The sequence below is a fragment of the Sparus aurata genome, chromosome 2, assembly GCF_900880675.1.
Source record: "Sparus aurata chromosome 2, fSpaAur1.1, whole genome shotgun sequence".
Lineage (NCBI taxonomy): Eukaryota > Metazoa > Chordata > Actinopteri > Spariformes > Sparidae > Sparus > Sparus aurata.
In genome coordinates, this window is record NC_044188.1 from 26,872,287 (window position 1) to 26,894,681 (window position 22,395).

At 44.2% G+C, this 22,395-nt stretch overlaps 1 protein-coding gene across 3 annotated transcripts; it reads right to left on the bottom strand.

Moving 5' to 3' along the window:
• Positions 1 to 1,380: 1,380 nt before the first annotated feature.
• cep164 (centrosomal protein 164) lies at positions 1,381 to 21,391 on the bottom strand. 3 transcript variants are annotated; one of them, XM_030391919.1, is made up of 28 exons: positions 21,229 to 21,391; positions 20,654 to 20,758; positions 20,131 to 20,242; positions 19,032 to 19,254; positions 18,361 to 18,525; positions 18,112 to 18,252; positions 17,915 to 17,995; positions 17,616 to 17,720; positions 15,737 to 15,853; positions 14,059 to 14,112; positions 13,848 to 13,966; positions 12,221 to 12,751; positions 11,796 to 11,927; positions 9,552 to 9,747; positions 8,066 to 8,140; positions 7,781 to 7,903; positions 7,308 to 7,451; positions 7,046 to 7,129; positions 6,892 to 6,960; positions 6,543 to 6,802; positions 6,213 to 6,398; positions 5,333 to 5,513; positions 5,119 to 5,226; positions 4,479 to 4,581; positions 3,926 to 4,306; positions 3,730 to 3,802; positions 3,493 to 3,612; positions 1,381 to 2,350 (listed from the first exon to the last, which is right to left on the bottom strand). In XM_030391919.1, exons 2-28 carry the CDS (start codon positions 20,730 to 20,732, stop codon positions 2,254 to 2,256), a joined length of 4,059 nt encoding a protein of 1,352 aa, XP_030247779.1. In that variant the 5' UTR covers positions 20,733 to 20,758; positions 21,229 to 21,391; the 3' UTR covers positions 1,381 to 2,253. The 3 variants fall into 3 exon arrangements, with proteins under 3 accessions (XP_030247779.1, XP_030247769.1, XP_030247788.1); XM_030391909.1 differs by having other exon boundaries at positions 14,684 to 15,853; XM_030391928.1 differs by lacking the exon at positions 15,737 to 15,853.
• Between the last annotated feature and the right edge of the window lie 1,004 nt (positions 21,392 to 22,395).

Genomic DNA, 22,395 nt, shown 5'->3' on the forward strand with positions numbered 1-22,395 from the left:
CTTCCTCTGTTCGCTGTTTTTCTGCATGTTCTAATGGTGACCTCTATCTTTAACCTCTTAATGAACGCCCCCATTTTAAGGTTCTTTTTCCAAAACGACATACCGAAGTTAAAAGCATGACAGCTCCCACATAGTTTGAGACTCAGGGATGTGCTTGGTACCATTGGAAAGGTTTTTTCTAGAAGTGTAAGTGTGATTCTATGACATACTGACACAGAGTTACAGAGGTTGGAACACAGGTTTTGGTTTCCGTCCAATTCAAATGTCAATAAACTGACTAAGATATAAGGGCTCAGGTATGTCTATGGACACAGCAGACACAATTAGGTCATAGCCACAGGTCTCAGCTTACTACACTCAAAATTTGAAGTCAAAAGACTAAAAGATTGATTTTTCACAATTTTTTTTTTTAAGGTATGTCTGTGCGTTTTGCTTGGGTCCTTTTTTTCCAAGAGCGCCTACTGAGATTCAAAGGCTTATAGCTTGAGAACCCCTTTACCTAGAAACATAATCTTCGTCTCAAATGAAAGCTAAGACCCTGTGGTTTCTTGCTTGTTTGACACTTTTAGCTAATTTTGGGTAAAATGACATGGATATTCCCATTCTATGGACTCTTGGCGAACTATGAAAAAAAAATTGTGGCATAACGTTGTAGCTGTGGAAAAAGGGAACACTCCGAAGGTATGTAGGCATTCTTGCTTCTTGCCATAGAGGGCTCTTTCTAATGTTGTGTCATGGTGAGTTTAGAAGGCTATTACATGGTCTGGAAATAACTTTTTTGGGCTTAAAATAATCACGACAGTCTCAGCTTTCCAACAGAGAGTATATACTGTTAAGATCTGATGCTTAAAACTATTAGCAAAAAAACTATTCGTTTTTACGAAGGGTGTTCGTTTAGTGAAGGGTGTTTCTATGTTGGAACGGTGTTCCTTAAGGGGTTAAACCTGATGAACCTGATCCTAATCTATGAATTTGAGAGCCTGGCACACGCAGAGGCCCTGCAGTTTGGCCGGTTGCGTGTGAACAAAATACAGAATGATAAAATTAGGGTGTGGACATTATACTCCCAGGATTCACAGCAGGATCAGCAGACAAAAAAAACGTGTGTGTGTATATATATTTATAAAATTATATTTATTAAAATATTTTTTTTAGAAAAATACAGTATTTATTTACACAAATATATATGCACAAAGGACTTTCTCTCTGCACATATGACCGTTTGACAAGCCTCGGATTTCCATGCGTGTTAAACACTGCGCGACAGAGGTCAATGGAACTTCCTGTGTCCACCGTGTGTATCCACGAAAGAAAACTGAATAATTACGTTAGGTTTATGCATGTCAAGGATAGGTCACATCAGTCGGTGCTTGGCTCTAATAAAAGTTGATTGGCTTCACCTTTATAAAAACAACAGTGGTTCTTACAGTGATTTCTGTCTCTAAAAGGCTTTCACAACAACAACAACACAAGGAATTCATTAAAAAGTAACAGTATACACACAAGTCACTTACAAAACCAGTAGCATAAATACAAATGAAACCTGCCATGAAATGAAGCTTGACCTATGCGCAGTTCTAAAGTGCTGCTTTTCTTACTGTTCTATCCTGGCTGCAGGAGAGGGGTTCACAACGTGATGATGAGTTAGATGAAGTCTGGAATGTTTTCAGGTAAACGAAGAATTCAAGTACAGGAAATACACCTTCACATACGTCTTTGTGATTGTCTCGACTTACTACACCCTTTAGGAAGCAGCCATTTCCCATCTGACATCAAAGTAAACAGTCATTTAGAAAGTTTGGCCCAAGTCTGGCAAGGAAGTATATGGGCACCGTCACACATGTTAAAAATCACTGAAGCACGTGAGCAAATTGTCGAGTCCACACTTTGCACTGAGCTCGGATGTGGATTTTTCACACACAGTCACACATGAATTTGCGCATGTGTGTCCGTACCCTAATCTGTAAACGTGACATCGAAGTGCTTTGAAAAGTATACGCCGTATCTTGCGTTGGAGGATTAAAGTCCTCAGCCCTCTGTGACATGTTGGTCCCTGAATTGCTGTGTCGTCCACAGTCATTTCCTCCTCCAATCGCAGCAGACGAGGTCGGACTTTGCCTGGAAACCTTTGCACCGAAAGTCTGAAAAAGGAGTGACTTGAAGGACTCTAATATTAGGCCTCTGATACTGTCCTGAATGCTCCAAAGTCCTCAGTGACACAGAACAACAGGACTGAACACATGTGTCATGTCCTCAGTAATGATAGACTCTGATCTGGTTGTTATCGTCCAGGCCCAGTTGGAGCAGGCCGCTCTTGGTTGAAGGAGCCTGATAGCGAGTGAATAGAGGCCTGGAAGGCGGAGTTAAAGACAACTACTGTGTTCATAAAACAGTCTGATCAGAAGTGCTGGAATTTAGATAGTGATTATTAGGTGTGGTGAAAAAAAATCGATTATTGATCAATCGCGATAATAATATTGACGATTATGATTCGATTATCAAATTTCCAAAAATCGATTTAAAAAAAATAAATATATATATATATATACATATATATATACATACATACATATAAAAATGTTTTTTAAATTGTAATACAAACTGGAGTACTCCTCTTACTGGCTTCCGCTACATGGTCCACAGTCTGGAGCCAAGATATGTTATTCCATCCCGGAGATTTTTCACACTTAAATCGATTCCAAATCTTTACAAGGAGACAAACCTTTCCGTGGCAAGTGTCCCTCAACTCTGCTCACAGGGTAGCAATAACCTGCGATGCCTGGACATCCAGAGCAACAGTCTCATATGTGACCGTTACAGCTCATTATGTCAGCAGTTAATGGAAGCTAATGTCCTACGTACTTCAGACGAAAGCTGTGGATGACAGCCACACAAGCGCAAATATGTGTGAGTTTCTCAAAGCAATGGCAGACGAGTGGGGAATAGAGAAACATGCACTGGTTCTTGTCACCAACAATGCTTCTAACATGAGTCCGGCTGCTGAGCTTGGCAGCTTTCTTTTAACAGTGAAACACATTTAAAACAAATTAAAAAATAATCATTTTGATATTACAGTTACACTATACAATATTGAAGGTGCTGTGAGGTGTTACTCCCAAGATAAGTAAAATAATTCAGTAGCTGACTGATGTTAAATGGAAGATCAATAATTGTTAATAATTGAAAATCGAATCGATAATTGTTAATAATCGAAAATCGATTTGTAATCGAATCGAGACTTCAATAATCGGAGTCGAATCGAATCTGGAAATTGGGCCGATTAACCACCCCTAGTGATTATGTACAGTAGTAATGAAGTGAGTACAGAAATACAAAGCTGTCTACTTGTCTCAATTGACTGATGTTATTTACTCTATACACACACACACAGTCATTGCTCTGTGCATGCATTTTTATCAAGCGTGTGCTCTTTATTTATGTGAATGTATATGCGTTGGTGTGTGTGGATGAATATGTGTGATGAAAGGATACACGTTGTTGTCTTTCTTGCGCATCTCCAGCCACCTCTTGTTGCCGTCAATCAGCCCCTGCAGCCTCTGGCCATCCACCTCCGCCGACTTCTGGGTGGAGCGCAGACTGCGACCATGTTCACTTGATAAATAAACAGAGACACGCACAGTTTAAGGACTGTTGTAAGCACATTTAAGACAGCAAGGGTGTCTATGTCATCTCTAACAATAGCATGGTAAAAGGTGTATTGTAGGTTACCTAGCAGGCATGTATGATGAGTAAGATGAGGATGGCCTCATGCTGCTGGACGTGATTGGGTCTATAGCTGCTCCTGCAGAAGAGAACAATAACAGTTCAGGACCAATAATAATGACAGGAACTGATTAAAATGTTTTATTTCTCATTATTGCTGCTTTACTACTCTGAAGCAAAATAAGGGTGCATGTTGGCATACTGGGGAATATCTGGCTCCATCGGCTGTTGATGAGGTCCTCAGAGGCCCTCAGCCCGCTGCTGATGGGGGTACTGAAGAAAGGGGTGGCAGTGGAGGAGCCTTGGGGTGGCCAGGCCCAGGACGGCTCTGAGAGCCGCATTGGGGGAGGTGCAGCTAAGGAGCTATGGCCCAGGCTGTGCATCTGGGGCATTACTGGTGCAGAGGTAGGAGCTGGGCTGGAGTGAGGTTGAGACAGAGGCAGAGGGAAGGCTGTATAGGGTGTGACGCTCTGCCTCTGGGCCAGTGAACCCAGCGCACCCAGGACGGTGTTGAGCTGGCCTGAGATCTGCTGCAGGGACTCTGCTAACTCCTGCACTTTGTCAGGGACAGTGGGATGATCTCCTGATGAGGGAGTGACGGAGTGAGGAAAAGAAGAAGAGAAAGAGAGGACAGTGTCAGGGCAGCTGGGAATATATTATAACCTGAGAAGAGTATGTGAAATATCTGCAATATAGCAATGATACAGTCCACATGTCAGGCTCTCTGGTCAAACTATGACTACAGTAAATGTTACCTGTCCCATCTGGGGGGTCAGCAGTGCTGCTGAGGTCCGATTCTGTCACGTCAAAGGTCACCTTCCTTTCTCCCGCAATCCGAGACAAATCCTCAAACAGTGTCTATACACAGAGAGAAACGAGACAAAGTGCAGTTAACAACAGCTGATATAAATAGCATTACCTGCTGATTTATCTTTGTAAAAGCTGAGAAATGTAAACACAAAGGTCCAGATAAAATATCAGGAATGCAAAATTAACCAATTTCAAATGCCCTCTCTGCAGACATTTCAAGCAGCTTTAGCTTCAGTACACAGTGTATCAGCGACATCTAAGACATTTTGTTAATACACTACAATCGTTCCATTTAAGAGTTAATTCAACGCGAACTCCGTTATTCACACTCTATTACAGAGTACAGAATACAGACAGCAATTCATTCACAAAAAAACTACATTTGTATTATACTTGTATACATTTTGTGTGTGGATAAATTATTACCTCCACCTGAATTTTTCAGCTATGACTAAAGGTGCTTGTTGACTGCATGAAGTCCTTTGCGCTGAAAATATCAAATCACTTGACTTAACCTAGTCAAGTGAAGTATCATTGTAACTGTGCAATGATAGTCTTAGTAAGATGACGGGTACGGGCTCTGACCTCCTCAGCTAAAGAGCTCTCTAGCTGCTGGAGTTGCTCCTCCTTCCTACGCAGGAGAGTGTTTCCCCTCTGAACCGTCCGCTGCAGCTCCACCACATTTCTTGCCTCCTGACACAATGAGGGGAAGCAACCAATTCTTTTTTGAATAAACCCAGTCTCGCCACTCATCACACCAATTGCTGTTCAGCAGGAGGTGGGTCGCACTTATCCCTACCTGCTGCAGGTTTCGTATCATCTCCTCAGTCACCCCTCCATCTTGGTTGGGGTCCTGGGAGGAGCCGGCCTGAGCCGCCCGCAGAGCTGCCTGTCTCTCCATCAGCCGGCGGCTCTCCCTCTCCAGGAAGACTTTGGTTTTTTGGATGGATGCGCCATGTGAGGAGATGTAGCGTCTGAACCTGCACACACAGATGTGCGGGAATGAGGACTGAGGTTAAATACACACTGGTGCCGGCTCTCACAGATTGTCCTCTAAACCACAAATGTTCCGATTCTGATCGACAGAGAACCAATTATTATAATATTATCATGTTACTTGTGCTTTCGCAAGCCAGCAATGTAAACGCTGGGTGGACCCAAGTCACATGAATGAAAAGGTGTCCCCCAGGGATCAGTGCTCGATCCTCTTTTGTCTTTTTCTCTTCATTCTGTGCCCCTTGGTAACAACATCAGTCGTCATGGTCTCCACCTTTACTGCTATGTGGATGCTGTCCAGCTTGACATCTGCACTCCAACTTAATCCGCCTTGACCAATTACCTTGGGGCCTTCTCCCCCCCCCTTTTAAGAACTGCTTTTAATTACCTGTGCTACATCATCCCTTTATCGACTTTCAGTTTTCGAGAATCCTTTATCTAACTTGTTATGTAAAGTGTTTTTGAGTACCTTTCAAAGTAAACAAAATGCATTATTATCATATTGTGGCTCTAAAGTCACACACTGCGTCAGCTGTTTGTACAGTATTCATATCAGCTTTCTGTAACCCAGCAGTCAAACACCACTAAAAACTGATAACTTTGAATTGATCACAGGCCTAAAAAAATATGAATATATAATAATTGGCTCTTTGTTTTCTATCTATCTATCTCTGTGTCCTCACTCGTCCACGCTGCTGTGGCTGTCAGGCATAGGTGAGGGTGGCGGGTCGTCCAAGTCTTCCATATGCAAAGGTGAGTCTCTCCTGCCACTGGAGGGCGCCACCGCCTCGGCTTTCTCTGCCTTCTTTTTTTCATGTTTAGGTTCCGGTCGGGGGGAGGCGCTCACCCCTTCACCTTCTTCCATCTCACTGATTGGACAAAATAATCAAACTTACACAGGAGATCAATGCGTTTTCCTCAGTTTAATAATTCCATGTGCTGAAACTATAAAGTAAGCAGTAGAAGTGAAGTAAAAACACAGTATGCGTGGACGTCCTGTGTTGGAAACCCACCTGATTCTGCGACTGAGACGGTCGCACCGCTCCTGCAGCAGCGCCACCTTGCTCTCCAGCCGCTCCTTGTCCACCTTGGCCCTCCTGCTCTCGTCCCTGGCTCGGTCTCTCTCCTCCCTCAGCCTCTCCTCCTCCTCCTTGGCCTCGCCCCTCTCCTCCCTCGCTCTTTGGATGAGTTCTCTGGCCTGGTGTTTCTCCTCCCTCATCCTCTCCAGCTCCTCCTTCAGCTGGTCTCTCTCCTGGATCAGACGAGGTAACGTCTGTACATACACACAGGTGGAGAAACCGGAGGGTTGACAGAAGGACGGGTGTATTGGCCGTAATCTCTCTTTTCAGAAATGTCACCCACCTCTATCTGTCTGTCCACTTCGTCCTCTTCCTCCCCGAGCTTCTTCCTCTTCCTCTTCAGATCAGCTGCCTGATAAGAGACAAACACCGTTAGTCCATGTGGTTTAGATTAGCGCATCAGTGATTAATAAAACATACTGTATGGGATAGAGGACCTTGGTCTGTAACATGGCCTCCTGGCTCTTCAGCTCTTTGGCTCTCAGCTCCATCTGATCTGTCAGATCCTGCAGTTCCGACTCCTAATTGAGGAAATACGATGTATTATCTGATACACAGTGCTGATTGTTTTAGGAAAACTCCAAATACTGTTTCAGTCCATATACTGGAGACATTTATTTCATCATATCCACCATTTAAAACCCATTTGGCAGGTCAGCAGTGTATTGTTAACAAATGTGTATGTCTGTCTGGCCTCACCTTGCGAGAGTTTGTGAGCTGCATCTTTTGTATCTGTGTGTTGAGCTGTAAGCGGAGCTTCTCCAGCTGGACAGTGTGCGAGGTCTGGAGACGCTCTCTGTCTTCCTGCAGAGTGGAGAGCAGGCGCTCCCTTTGAGCCGTCTCCTGTAACACACACACACACACACACACACACACACATAATATTTTAAACCAGGGAAAACAACACAATTAGGAGTGAATAGTGTTGAGTCTGTAACTCAACACTATATTTGCTGATATTTCTAACCTATGCTAGTTTCGACTTAGTGAAAACTAACTAGTAAAACAGAAAAAGTTTTCATTTTGAGCACAAAGTTCTTTGTAGATGACCGCTGGAAACAAAAGTATACTGTAGCACACCCATCTAAACATGTTCTTCTGTTTACGCTATTGCAAGTGGTGCAGGATGAGGGCACGCGTCAGCTAAATGTGAAATGTAAACACTCGCTGACCTCGTCCAGGTATTTCTCTCTGATGTTGTTCGTCTCTCTCCGGTGGTCCTCCCTCAGCTGCTCCAGCTTCCTCTCGTGATCACGCTGCACTTCCTCCCGCACTTCCTGGAGAACATCGGCTAGCTGGATAACAACAGTGAAGGTCAGTTTACAGCACAAAAGGTGTGTCCAGGTGGAATTAAATCAAAGCCTCAACTCACATTCAAACAGAAATACACACGATGCTGAAGTTCTGTACAGAATCTGTGTGCGTGTGTGTGTGTGTTTTTGTGTGCGTTCTCTGACCTCTCGGTGGTACTCTGCCAGATGCTGTTCAGGCCGTGGACTCATGAGCTCCCTCCTCCTCTCTGTAATTCTGACCTTTATACAGATAAAACAGTGCACAAACAGAGACAGGCACAAATATAGAGAGATCATTAATCTGTCACCCCTGAGTCCAATGCCACCATGTTCCATCAAAATAGGGCAAACACAAACTTTTGGTTCTTGTGCTGTTTATCTCCTCTTTACATATATATATAACACATTAACACAGTGTGGTCATGGATGACACAGAGATCATTTGACAGATATATAAATCAACAGTCTTAATGTTAGGAGTTAGTGTCTTTTCAGTGCGTTTCTTTAAAAAAAATGAACCAACAGTGCTACCCTGCTGTAGTCCACTGTACAGCAACAACATTTCACTCCCAAAATAGGTGTTAAAGGCACAAATTATGGATCCGTCGAACAAAATATGATGTATAACATTTGACAGCACCGCCAGAACTGCAAATCTTGTTCTTGCTGTTTGCTTAAAAAAAAAAAAAAAATGACAGCAAATAAGCTAGAGCTGCGAGCTGTACCGAAAGGGTGACAGGGGGGTGAGTCAATAGAACTTGTGTAACAAAGCATGTAGCCACCCACAAAAATGGCTTCAGGATGATCTTTCCCCTACATATGAAAACGATGTATACAGGTTCCTAACGTCCAGTGTTTGGAGGATGTAAATGGTAAAAATCATATATATATACATCTATATATATATATATATATATATATCTATATATATATATATATATATATATATATATATATATATATATGTCTCAATAAAAACACTTATATGCCATTTAATGCTCAAAAAATAGATCAATTCAATACATGAAATGTGACATGATTATGATCTTTCTGTTTTTATATATCTTTGTTTAAGTATTTATTTATTTTCCCATTCAAGTTCCATTTTATTTATTTATTCATTTTTAAATTCATATAGAAACCAAATGAAACACATAACCAACATCAATTTCTGTCACAATTTATGCATTGATTAATGTCTACATTCATCTTTAATATGATTATTTTTGGGGTGCATTTAATGGCATATTTATTCACTTTCTTTCTTTTTTAAAATGTTTTATTTTGACTGCTTCAACAAATGACATACAGCTTCTTCGCCCACACTGGTATGGACGAAGGAGCTCTTTGAGTCATTCATTTTTCACATAGATTGCTTAATTTATTTGTCGAGTACAATACTAAACAGTGACTCTGTTTTGATTTTTGCTAGTTATTCAACTAAAATCATATAGATTTTTGAGTTTGTCAGGCTAGTTGCACCAATATTTGTTGTTCCTAGTGTTTGTGATTAGCTTCAGCCTCAGTTTGTGTGGCCTGAGATGTCCTGTATAGAAAATCACTCTTAAGGCAAGTCAGGGACAATGCACCAAAATGTAAACAACTGAAATTTTAATGACTAAACAATACTAAAACCATCATCCTCAGTCACCTCCTGCTTCAGAGAGCTCAGTTTCTCCTCCCTCTCCTCCTGGAGCCTCCTCTTCTCTGCTTGGAGCTCCTCCTCCGACTCGGCCTTGAGACGTTCGATGTCCCGCCTCTTTTGAGCCTCCAGTCTGTCGCGCTCCGCCGTTCGCTCTTTCTGGAGAGTGACGCGTAACTCCGTCAGCGTGGCCTCACTCTCCTCCCTGAACACAGGACACGCACATCAATACCATTGGGTATAAAGGTAATTAACTGCAAACTGATTCAATATTCCCTGCACACATGTACTGAAGTGGCAAATGGCACCTTCTCCTTCTCACTCTTTAAATAATCCTACGTATGTGAATTTGCAAAAAAAAAAAAATATTTTAGAAGTGTAACTGTTGCAAACAAGATGTCTCCTACTTCACTGAGAATTTTCAAGTATTTGCACTGGAGACTTTAAGTTTCCACATCACATATGTATTGGACCAGGATTGGTCGTAAACCACATTACAGGCCCGCCTTTTAAAATCTGATTTTCAGTGAGCACAGAGAAAATGTACATGCTCAGCAATGTGTCAAACTCTGCACACGGATCATTCTACACGTTATCAGGTCATCAAACAACCATGGGATCAGACAAAACGTTGATATAGGAAGCGTACTGCGGATTTAGCCTTCCTTTCAGTGCAAATGACCTCAATGCAGAAGTTTGCGTCTCCAGTGCACTTGTATTTTGTTGTTCTTTTGAAGGGGCTCTGTATGCAGGTAACAAATGGAAATAAACAGTAAAAATTAAGTAAACAGCATGGAAAGGTAACTCTACAGGGAGAGAAACAGTCGTAAAAAGTCTTTATCTTGTCTTTGTTTGGCATTTACATAGTCAGAAGTTTACATATACTTTCCATTTCCAATTATTTCTACAGCTGTCATTTCGTTGTGATGGAATGAGTGGAACACAAACGATTTTGTAACAAAAAACGTTCATGAACTTTGGTTCACTAATTCATTTGTTATAGATCTTGAAAATAGGGCCAAATCTACTGGGTCAAAAAAAACAAACAGCAGCCTAATTCTAATGTTTGGTTAAATCCCCCTTGGCCATTTCACCTCAGTCAGGTGCTTTTGGTAGCCATCCACAAGCTCCTGGCAGGCCTCTGGCTGAATACTTAACCGCCCCTCTTGACAGAATCAAGGTCAACTACATTTGTTGGCTTCCTGACTTGGTTTTGTCAGCACAGTTCACGTGTTCTCGATGGGGTTCAAGTCAGGACTTTGGGAAGGCCATTCCAAAACCTACATTCTAGCCTGACTTGACATTCCGTTACCATTTTTGGTTGTCCTGTTGGAACACCCAACTGCACCCAAGAGCCAATCTGTGCAGATAATCCTCCTTCTTCATTATTCTGTATACTTTCTTTAGAGCACCAGATCCACTGGCAGCATAACAGCCCCACACCAAACAACTCAGTTTTTGTTTCGTGTGACCAGGGTTTTCCTTTCCTTCTTTCTTGCACAGCTCATGTTGATATAAAACACACTTGACTGTGGACACTGACACCTGTCTTCACAGCAGCTTCTAATTCATTGCAGACTTGCGTTTGGTGGTTTCTGCTTGACTCTTGACCATCCTGACCAATTTTCCCCCAGCAGTAGGTGATAGTTTGCGTTTTCTTGATCGTGGCAGTGACACAACTGCGGCGTGCACTTTATACTTACAAACATTTGTTTGTACGTTTGATCTCTGGACCTGTAACTGCTCTGAAATGGCTCCAAATGACTTTTTCCGACTGGTTCAAATCAATAATCAAGGAGCACAGCATTCCTTAGACTTTCCCATTGTAGTTTTTTTTGTGGCTGAGTCTAATATGGGTGTATGAAACAAGCCTTGTTAAAACGGGCCCAGAAAAGTAATCAGCTGTTATCAATCAGAATCACTCTACAAAGAAAACTTGATTTCTTTCAACAAAATTGAAAGTTCAAATGAGTGTTTGTATGTTTTTGACCCAGCAGATTTGGTCACATTTTCGGAAGCAAACTTCATGAGTGTTTTTTTTGTGACAAAGTATCATGTGCTCCTCTCATTCCATCACAGAAAAATTAGAGCTGAAGCAATGATTGGAGCTAAGGACTGCCAAGACGTTCTTTACAAGTGCATGTAAACTTTTGACCATGACTATAGATCATCAGTCTGAGCTTCTTAACACTCTACACTGAGGACCACTGCTTTGGTGCTCCTTTGCGTATCGTGTTCATGTGCATGTGTGACCTGAGTCTGTGTTGCTGCCTCTCCCTCTCGGCCTGGGCAGACTCTCTGAGTTCCTTCAGCGCCCTATCAGACTCCTCGCTCAGCCTGGCCTCCTCCTCACTCCTCTCAGACAGGAGACGCCGTCGCAGAGCCCTGGAGAGAGGCACAAACGTGTCTATTAATGAATTAAGAGTATGATTAAGGTATGTTTCAATCAAATGTACATGTGCTTAAATGAGTCTTGACCAAAGGACTGTTATAAACTTTATCCCTCACCCAGTGGGATGTAAACATTATAGAAGACCCAATCAACATTTCCCTTTGCTGCAACACTGACACATTGTTTAAGTACTAGTAGTAATATCTGAGCTGAGAGGACTTCTGTTTCTTGAGCGACTGTGATGTGATGATGCAGTCAGGTTTGGCGTTACACTCTCCGTGCCTACCTGAGTCTTTCCTCGCTCTCCTCCTTCAGCCTCCTCTCCTCGTCTTCTTCCGCTCTCCTCAGCTCCTCCCGGAGGAGACGCATTCTGTTCTCCTTCTCCCTCATCAGACGCTCTCTCTCCTCCTCAACCTCTTGATCAGCCTTGCTCTCCCTCTCCTCCTTCCTCTCTCTCAGACTCCTCTTCTCTCTCTCTGCCCTCTTCCTCTGCTCCTCCACCTCCTCCTCCTCCACCTCTTCCACCTCCTCCTCCTTCTCTCTGTCTTTCCAGACTCTCCAGCTTGCCTCTTCTTCCAGTGGGATGTCCTGGTTTTGCTCAGTGTCTTCAAGTTGGGTGTTCGAAGTGCGGACCAGTCGACCTCTGGAGGTCTCAGGCCTTTGCAGCCCCTGAGACGTGCCGAGTTCTTCGTTTTTTAGTTGGAACCCGACACCTTGTTCTGAATGGGACAGGCTTGAGATGGAAGGCGACGGGCTGGATTGGTGGAGCACGAGTCGGTCAACCTTGAGAGCTGGAGGGTTGTCTTTGTCAGCGTACCTTCAGAGAGTTAAAGGTGTTACACTCACACTCGGGTTAATTAAATGCTGAATATTTCAGAAGAGTGCACATATTTCCTGAATGCCTGTAGCTGCATGTTTCACCAAAATAAAGTTAATCATGTAAACTCTTATGGTACATACCTACAGGGGCATTTTTGGACCGATGGACGTGACACCGAGTGGTGTCATGGTATATGATTTACAGGTGCCCTGAGTCTGCTTTACAACCTGATTGGACATATTTGGGCTGCCTGATTTTAAAACTGGACCTACATGGCGGCTCATATGGACAGGTTTTCTCTAATCGAATCATTTCATCGAAACTTGTTTCTGAAATAATCTGTCTTCATTATATAAACCAACAACGGTAAGTCGTGCTGCACGCCCCTGGTTTGCATTATGTAGCCAAGACCTCATCTTTTTGTAAACGAGGAGCAGCCTACATGCCGCCCCGTAGACATATATACATAGACGCCTCATTGAGCGCTGGACCGTACGTCGATGTCACCGCCATATTGGATGTGTCAGCTCTGCACCATGAGTACAAGTCAACGGAAAAGCTCCTTCTACAAAGTGCTGTAAGTTAATGCCTCTCATTTACATATTCACACACCTACGGATATATTTGGGGAACAGATAGGGACCAAAAACAACGTCAATGTAACTTTCTCCGATGATTATAAACGTTGACTACTCCTTATATGTTCAGTATACAGGTCGGCAACAAACCCACAGATATATTTTTATAATGTTATGAGTGTTTACAGCTGCCAACGTATGTAAAACTGCTACTGTGATGATAAATGACAGTAAAATAATGAATCTGTGTCTATAATAACCAGATTCTGACATGTAAATGTGATATCTGGTGAATGGGATGCTTAGAAACAGTACCATGACAGGTACCATGACACATTGATGTTTGGAGCCTGACAACTACCACAAAGTGACAATAAAACAGCTGAAATTGTTGGGGATACACTGGATCAAAACAGCTTTCAATTCCTTGGGAAGACACCTCTTTAAGAGTTACTACTTTTAAGATGATGCGACGGTAGCTGTTCTCCTGGAACCACATCAACACAACAACAAACCTCTGTATCTCGCCACTCTCCTCATACTCGTCGTCTTCTTGTCTTTCCTCTTTGTCATCCTTCTCCAGCGGACTGACAGTGCCAGACAGGTCGTGGATGTCCATAACTTTCTCTGACAGCTTCGGGATACAGGACCAGAACCATTACCAAACAAGTTGACAGTAAACAGGTGAATGAGTAGTGGTGGACGGGCGTCGCACTGCACGAGTACCTTGACATCCACGGAGGATGACGCTTCCTCGACGTTCTTGCCAGCCTCAGACTCCTGCAATCACACACAAGCGCACCAAGACTCTCACTGACAGGTTAGCAGTTCTGAATGGACGCACATAATGTGTGTGCACAAGCAAAAACTGCACAAGCAACACTAAACACTGGAGCGTGCAGTCCTTTTCCAAAGCGATGCAGAGACACACACACACAGCAGAGGGCAAAAGCAAGAGCGTACGTGCAAACACAACCAAGGCCGGGCGAGCTGGCAGGTGAACTGTAAAAATCTGACACTGAAAATGTCAGAGGCTACGGCGGGAAATAAGAGTCCTATGTCTGGGCCAAATCAACCGGCAATCTAAACAGACTAATAAAAGGCTGCACCATAAATGGGAAAAGCGATCAGACCTATCCAATCCAGTCCTCAGGGGCTCGTAAGGATTTGTCCTCATACCAACTGATATTCCAGTGTGCGAGTGATGACATCAGGATGAGACAGCCCCTAAGGCAGTGGAGTTGGATTCTGGGAGCTACATGCACAGATCAGGCAGGACCAGGGTTTGGGTCTGGTGGCGAATGCAGGCGGGGGATGTGAGCACTCACAGGGCAAAAACACCGAGCCCTACCTCTGCGGGAAGGGGGCATTTTTTTGTCACATTCTCCATCTCGCCAGCGAGAGTTTCGCTCTTTCGGTCGAGCGCTTTACGGTCGCCCAGCATCGTCTCCTCGTCTGGCTCGGCTGATCGGCCTCGAGCCGCGCCGAAAACCTCGACGGCTTCGTCCTCACTCTCCGGGGCGGTCTGAGGCATTTGAGCGTTTGATTCCTCGTCCACCTCCAGCGCCTCCCCGTCCGTTTCCCCCCCTTCACTCCGCACACACCTCTCTATCACCTCATCGTCACTCTCCGTCATCTTCCTCTGGCTCAGGGAGCATCTCTCCACCAGAGCCTCTTCGCTCTCGCCACCCTCTACCTCTTCTTCTCGTTCACTATTTCTCTCAGCCTCGCTCTCATCCGGCCCTCCCATGTCACCTACGCTTCTCTCAAGCTTATCCGTATCATTTTTGTCCTCCTCCTCGCTCCCTTCTGCTTTATCACTTTTGAGGCATTTCTCCACGACTTCATCGCTACCTTCCTCAAACTCCTGCTTTTCTTCCTCTTCCTTCTCCTCCACTAAACTGTCCACGGCGTCATCACTCCTCCCGTTCTCGTCTCCATCTTTGGCCTCTTCATGCTGCCTATCGACGCTACCTTCCACTTCCTCATCGCCGCCATTTTCCTCTTTTTCACTGTTCTCATCTTGCATCTCACTGTGTTTCGTGTTTCCCGACACTCCAGCAACCCCTTCGTCTTTCTCTTCGTCGCCACCTTCACAGGATTCCTCCCCTGCCTTGTCACCGTCTACCACCTCCTCTTTCTTGCTTTCTACGGACCCCTTACTTCCTCCCTGCTCTCCCTCCATCTCATCCCCCTCTTCTTTGCCCTTTCGCTCATCCGCTCCCTCCACCTGTGCCTGTCCATCTTCAATCTCTTCCTTCTCCCCCGCCCCCCCGTCCTCCCCTTCCCCTCCGCCTTCGTCCTCTCCCTTCTCTCTCTGAACGTCCTCGTCTTCCAGCTCTCCCCCCACCTCCTCCACCTCCTCCTCCTCCTGCTCCTCCAACTCATTTAACTCCTCTGCTACCTCCTGTGGAGCAGAGTGTTCAGGTTCAGAGCTGATGGGACCCATCCCCTCCACACTGACATGGCTTCTGCTGCCTGCCAGTGACGACAAGTGGTGGCGGCGGCCCCTCAAAGAGTCCTTGGCACAGGGGAGCAGGAGGAGGAGTCCATCCATCCCAGACAGAGGCACAAAGCAAGGCGTGCAGAGACAAAGGGGAGAGAAAGGACGGAGGAGGGCGTGTGAGGGACAAAGAGATCGGGGGTGATGATCTTGACACAGAACTGCATGCAAAACCGAGGAATCGTGCATTTTGCTGGGACAAAATTAGTCACATGAGACAACCGATACGTGGAAAGTACATACGAGAAGAACAAACTCCAACATGCATAGAAACACAGAAATATTCCGGGACTCAGACACACACACACACACACAGGAGCAGGTTTCTCCTCTAAAAAAAAGCCATAATGTGTACACAAAATCACTGAATCTATAATCACACTCTTTGCTATGGTCGCTCTACTAAATGAGTGGGATACTGTGTCATTTTAGGACAAAGAACAAATACATGTCAGCTTTCAACAGCAGGGAATGTAAAAAGTGTGCAATATTCATAAATTGGGACTGACTAATTAGAATCTAATGGCAGCGGTCTATGCTAATGGCAAACGATACACAAATCGGCGGGACACTGATGGCGATGAAACCTGCTCCTGACATTTAGTTTCAGACAGCAAAGCAGTAACAGTGACAGTAGGAGGACAGCAGGACAAAGAGGAAGACGCAGTAGCAGCCGTGCCCATAGGACAGATCCCAGCAGCACAGCAGCTGCGTGGACGCGTCCCGGGGTTCACAGGGCGAGAGGTGACAGGTGTAAAGGTCAAAGGAGGTCACACGGGAGAAAGAGAAGCAATAACAGATGGTTTAGAATCACAGATACACGAGACGACGAGAGAAGTCCATTGTGGTAGAGATAACATTGAGGATGTGCAGAGATATGTTCACAAGTAGTACTGCCCTTAACCTAAACCTAAACATACACATTTACATGAATATTAGCATTAGCATCGCATTATCAAATTCTTATCCTCGACTGATTAATCTTATTCTAATAATACTCTTTTACAAAATCTCTTTTTCAAAGATGCAGTAGAAACTCGGCCTGCACCTGATCGTCGTTTACATTATCGACTAATCTGCAGACGATTTTCACAATTAAATGCTGAAACTGTCGCATACAGGTGTACACGGGCCTATAGGATGCTTAAATAAATGATGAGGTATCCGATCAGCGCACTGGCTTGCGTACTCACCGTAACTGAATCCAGCATTTTAGGCGGTATCCAAGGCGTGTTCTATACTTGTTTACTATGCGTTCTTAAACCCTCATCACGATTTCCCAGAGCCCAAAGTGACGTTTTTTTTAAGATTACTTTTTTCTTTTGTCCAACTAACAGTCAAAAAACAAAAGCCTCTTCATTGATTAACATTAATGACGAAGAAAAGCTGCCAGTCCTCACATTTAAGAAGCTGGAAAGATTAAATGTTTGACCCTTTTGCTTACAAATTGCTGAAATGATTCATCGATAAGCAAACTAGTTGGCGATTCATTTTCTTTTGATTTGAACAAATTGATCAATCAACTAATTGTCGAGTCTCCAGAAATATGATCATGCTACACGGGATGCCACAGGTGTGCTTCTGAAATCCTCATCTAATATGTAATAATCTCTTGTCCATCACCGTGCAAACATACTATGGCCGTTCAAAGAATATGGCAGACAGGTGGTGTATACAGAACACAGAAATGGTAGAGTAAGGAAGAAAGATGAAAGAAAGCAAGGGCAACCGGAGGGCCACTGCAAAGGTGGACATGTGGAGTGTGTGTTTTTTTCTGTACCTGCTGGGACGGTGGCTCGGGGCTGTGGTCTCCGGATAGAGCCAAGTCCTGCAACTCTGGCTCTGTCCTCTCCTCAGCTGGAGCTCCACCACTGGCCTCACTGTCCTAGAGTGTGCACACACACACACACACACACAGAAACGGATAAACTATTTTATACAAAAACAACAAGATCAGATCAAAAAAGCACAGCACTTTTCAGGCAACAGAACAAGGAACATTTTTTTCAGTTCACAAAATCAACAAATGAACAGCTGTTCCCGTTTTCTCTTACTAAAATGTAGCAATATCGTTTCTACCTCATACTGTAGGCCTCCTCCGAGGGCATCCAGATCCAGATGAAGGTTCTTCAATAGTCGGTCTGAACCGCGAGGACTCGGCTGGAAAAAGTGACATTGTCTTCGTTGATGGGGATATATAGTAAACATTTAAGAGCCACAGGTCGTCCAACCACCATCTTTCATTGTCTTGCATTTCTCTCAGGGTTCTACTCTACCTCATTTTCGGTGATTTTCTCATCGTCATTGTCGTCATCATCATCATCATCGTCATCGTCATCAAAGCCAGGCAGATTGAGGGACACCCTCTCCTCCTGCCTGCTGCCCAAAACACTCGATGCTCCACTGCTCCGGGGGCCCTGACAGAGAAAGAAGTTTACAACTACACTGTAACTGTAGGCGCCTGGGTTAGAGGCTAGTGACAGGCTGAAAATTCAAATGCATATCATATAGAGCTAGGGTCGTACTCCAATTGATGTCTTTAGGGGCTCCAGTCCCCCGGAGCTGCCAATGGACCGCCGGAGAGTGGGGGCAGAACCAGAGAGTGGGCCTGAGCCAGGGGCATCCAGACCTCTCAGAGGAGCCAGGCTGCCAAGTGGGGATGGTAGGGGTCCCAATGCCGAATTCAGTGTCTGAAGGAAAAGAGACAAAGAAAAAGAATCCTAAATCCTTTGGATAAGCAACAATAAAGGTCCGTACTGCTTTATGCAAACACACTTGTATGAATTAAGTTTTAAGCTGCATTTTATTTTCAAGGTTTTGGGACTTGGAAACACAAATTCCATTCTTCTACAAGCTTACCTGAACAGATTATATTTGGGCCATTAGGCTCCGTTTTAGAAAAAATTGTCCAAGGAGTTCTTGTGATGAGATGCTCAACCTGAATTTTTTTGAGTAGTGATTTTATATATGGTTTATAAAAGCTATGCAAAATTAAAATTCTCTCAAGAGCCTTTTTTCATTCGACTTTTTAAGTTTACAACTTGTGACCTTTCATTTAACACACTTACTAATAGTGCTGCAATGTTTGAATCAGTTGTGTCGTTTCTTTTATGGTGTTTAACACAGAATGAAGCATTTCTCCCACAAAAAAAACCAAAACATAAAATAAAAGTAAAATAAAAAACTGACTACTCACTCCAGGAGTCTTCAGTGGCTCCTTCTTCTTCTTCTCTTTTTTCTCCTTCTTCTTCTTCTTGTCCTTGTCCTTCTTCGCCCCTGTGCCGCCCGCAGAGGCTGCGAGCTGGGCGCGTTCGCGCTCCTGGGCCACCAGGCGGCGGTAGTGCTCGTCGCAGGGGTGATCCCAGGTGGACTGGCCCGAGGAGAAGTTGAAATAGTAGATTTCTCCTGTCACGTCCTGGCTGCGGGGGAGGAGGAGGGAGGAGAGGAGGAGGGGGGGGTCACTTCAGCACCTCCGAAAAGACCCAGGAGAGGGAGGGAGACATGATGGGTGGATGGGAAGGTGAGCGGAGAGAGGTCGCGCTGTCACCTGTAACTGAACGCTGAACCACATGAACTATATAAGTCAATATAACCCTGTGTTGAAGACTCCTTGATTTGATTTTTCCATAATTTCTTATCAGCCTCTGAGATGATTGGAGCACACACAGGACGGGCGGTGGACGGGTGTTTCCCTCGCTTGAATAATAGGTCCAATAGTGGCTTAAATTATAGAGAAAAACTAGGCTTCTGGTTGGGTTCGGATTCTGTTTGTTGCTTTACCAATCCTACAGAAACCCTCAGGACTCTACTTTAAATTGATTTCATCTAGCACCTGCCCGATATTGCTGTGAGAGTGAGGCGTTCTGCAAAGTAAGAGGCATTACTCAGACAATTTCCCTGCGGCTGACATCTCCCTGGAAGACGTCGTCAAGAGAAGGTTGCTATGCACCTCCACCATCAGGTGTCTAGAACAGACATTCTCCCTTGATCCAATCCAATAAAGGAAGGTCTGTTCTTGGACACAAACACTCCCGCACGACATAACCGTCAAACAGAATTTGCCGCTGAGACGGCGTGTATCTTTGGTGCCTTCACTGGGAATCGCCAACAACCAGAGTAATAGCAAACCCAAAGTAAGACCGCATCACCACAACCTCCACATCTTTTAAATACGAGTCTGTAATGCACCCAGAACCACAAAACAGCAGCAAATAATGTGCTACAGATTAAAACTGCCGCTGTGGATGGCCACACTGCCGGGGACTCCACTCACTGGCTCCTCTCCTCCCACTTACCAAGGCTTCCACTCGGGAGGCAGAGGGGCAACAATGCCCTCCCTGGCCAGCCACAGGAGCTCCGGCTCACTGCTGGGATCAATGCCAATCTCTCTTGCGTACTCTTGGATCTCTGATGAGAGACAGAGAAAAAAAAACAGAGAAAGAGTTGTATGAGACAGGCCGAATGTAGCATTATAAAGCATCTGGAGGGATTTAACAGCTCATTGAGTGAGGCACCCCCAGAACTAAACATAATACAAAGAAATAACAAAAGACTGTTGAGGGACCAAAGACTACATATATGTCTATTGAATAAATAAACAGTGTAATACAGTGTAACTACATGGTAACACTTCAGGCTTTCCATTCACGTGTGTGAACCAATCAATCAATCGCCAATGTTTGCTCAACCAATGAGCTTCTAGTGAATGTTACTGGAGGCTTGAAGGTTTATTCATTTTTTTAGTTCAGTATCCTACACAGAGTCAACCATATTCTTGCCTGCTGCCAAACCCAAGTCACACCCCTCACCCTTGTGTACCTTGTTCAGAGGGTATATAGGTGTCATCATAGTCCTCTTCAAGGATCAGCTGGTCTCCTATGAGAGCAGCTGCAGTCATGGTTACTGCAGGCACACGGGGAAATGCTAAACAGGATGACAGACACACGAAAGGGAGATATACCGGTTGTAACAAAGTTCCAGACAGCTGCAGAGGATTGTGCCTGTCAGCCCCAGCTCCCCACAATGATGTGCACCACACGCCCTCCTTTTCTGGGAGAAAGCTACCGGGTTTACCTTGATTTATGCTCGGTTTATAAGACAAAAAACCCACACAAATCTTGAAGCGAGCTACATTGTTGTACAAAGAAAAACGAGGGGTTGATTTCGTCGCACACTGTGCACCAGTGAAGCCACAATAACACGTCGATAACACATGAATATCGACGCGAAATCATTTTGAGGACAGTAATGTGTGGGACACCAAGGAAAGAGACGAGCTAAGCTAATTAAGCTAGCATGTCAGCTAACTAGCTGGGCGCCATCTAGCTGCTTAGCGTTAGCTCAGAGCTAAGTAAGTGATTTGAAAAACAGCTTATTCTTGATGAGTGGTTTACCTTCCAAACTTTAAACCGGTTTCTCATTAGCCTTGTTGGCGTTATGGATTTGCTGTCAGATAAAGATGCAAAAGAAGGGAATTATGCGAGAGTTACAGCTCATCTCCAAGGACGCTTCCCCCGTTTCCTGTTGACGATGGAAACGAGGCTCTGACTGGCTGAGCCGCATGAGGCGTTCAGGGGTCGTCGTAAGCTCCTACTTCGTCATATAGAATTACACAGACGCTACTGTGTCTGTAATCATAGTAAAATGTAACCCTAAATAAACTCGTCTTCAGTGGCTTATGTTAGTTTTAATATGTCACAGAACGGTCATTTGATTCAGAACTAGAAAGAAGGGACAGCATGAATGATGCATGTAACTGATTTGTTATTATTGTACCAAATATAATGCAATCAAAATGGAGAGGTGGAATAAAAGAACAATAATGATTGTGAAGTACATTTTCACCTATGTATGCTGTGAGATTGCATCCTCCTTGTATTTGTTTTCCAGTTGATTGGGTCTTTCATGTGAATGAATGTGCCGTTTTACGCTGCATCTGACAGTATCCATTCAATGACTCAAACACCACTTTCCATTTGATCTAGCTTTCCTCGAAGGCAAAAGCAAGTGCGGCTGGTTGTCATGGGGGGATGAGCTGTCGAGAGAGCTCCAATCCCCCTTCCAACAGATACATGACTGTATCCATCCTCCACTCAGCTTTTTTTCTCCCTCTGCACCTTGACGCTCAGCATTTGTGTGCTCTTTTTTCTACTTTTGTAAATAAATATGTTTATGTGTCGCAGTCGTTTCTGCCATCTCTGGTCCTGGTTTAATGTCTCCCCCAGTGGTCACGTTATAGGAAACAGGAGGTATTTACTCTGTTTTGTAATAATAAAAGCCATTTCCTTATCATAGAGTCACTCCCTTCTAATTCAAATGTGCCAAACATGTTTCTAACGACAACTCAGGCCACCATATCTGGCGTGGAATACTGGTTTACATATGAAACCACACTATGAGTGCGAGTCCTTTCTAGTGACTTGTAATTCAAGGAGGTGCTCTCTTTGTTCAAACAGCTTAGTAGGAGTGAGTTTATCTCTTTACAATGTGTCTTTGCAAGGGGAAGTTGGATGCAAGGATCCCCGTGGTTTGGCAAATTACACTATCTTTACCAAAGCCTC

Excerpts from the sequence above, each read along its gene's own strand:
- cep164 (XM_030391909.1), bottom strand. The coding sequence starts at position 20,732 with ATGACTGCAGCTGCTCTCATAGGAGACCAGCTGATCCTTGAAGAGGAC. Across the intron at positions 5,514-6,212 it reads AGCCACAGCAGCGTGGACGA|GTTCAGACGCTACATCTCCT; the intron begins GTGAGGACACAG and ends CTGTGTGTGCAG. Across the intron at positions 4,307-4,478 it reads TGACCCCCCAGATGGGACAG|GAGATCATCCCACTGTCCCT; the intron begins GTAACATTTACT and ends CTCCCTCATCAG.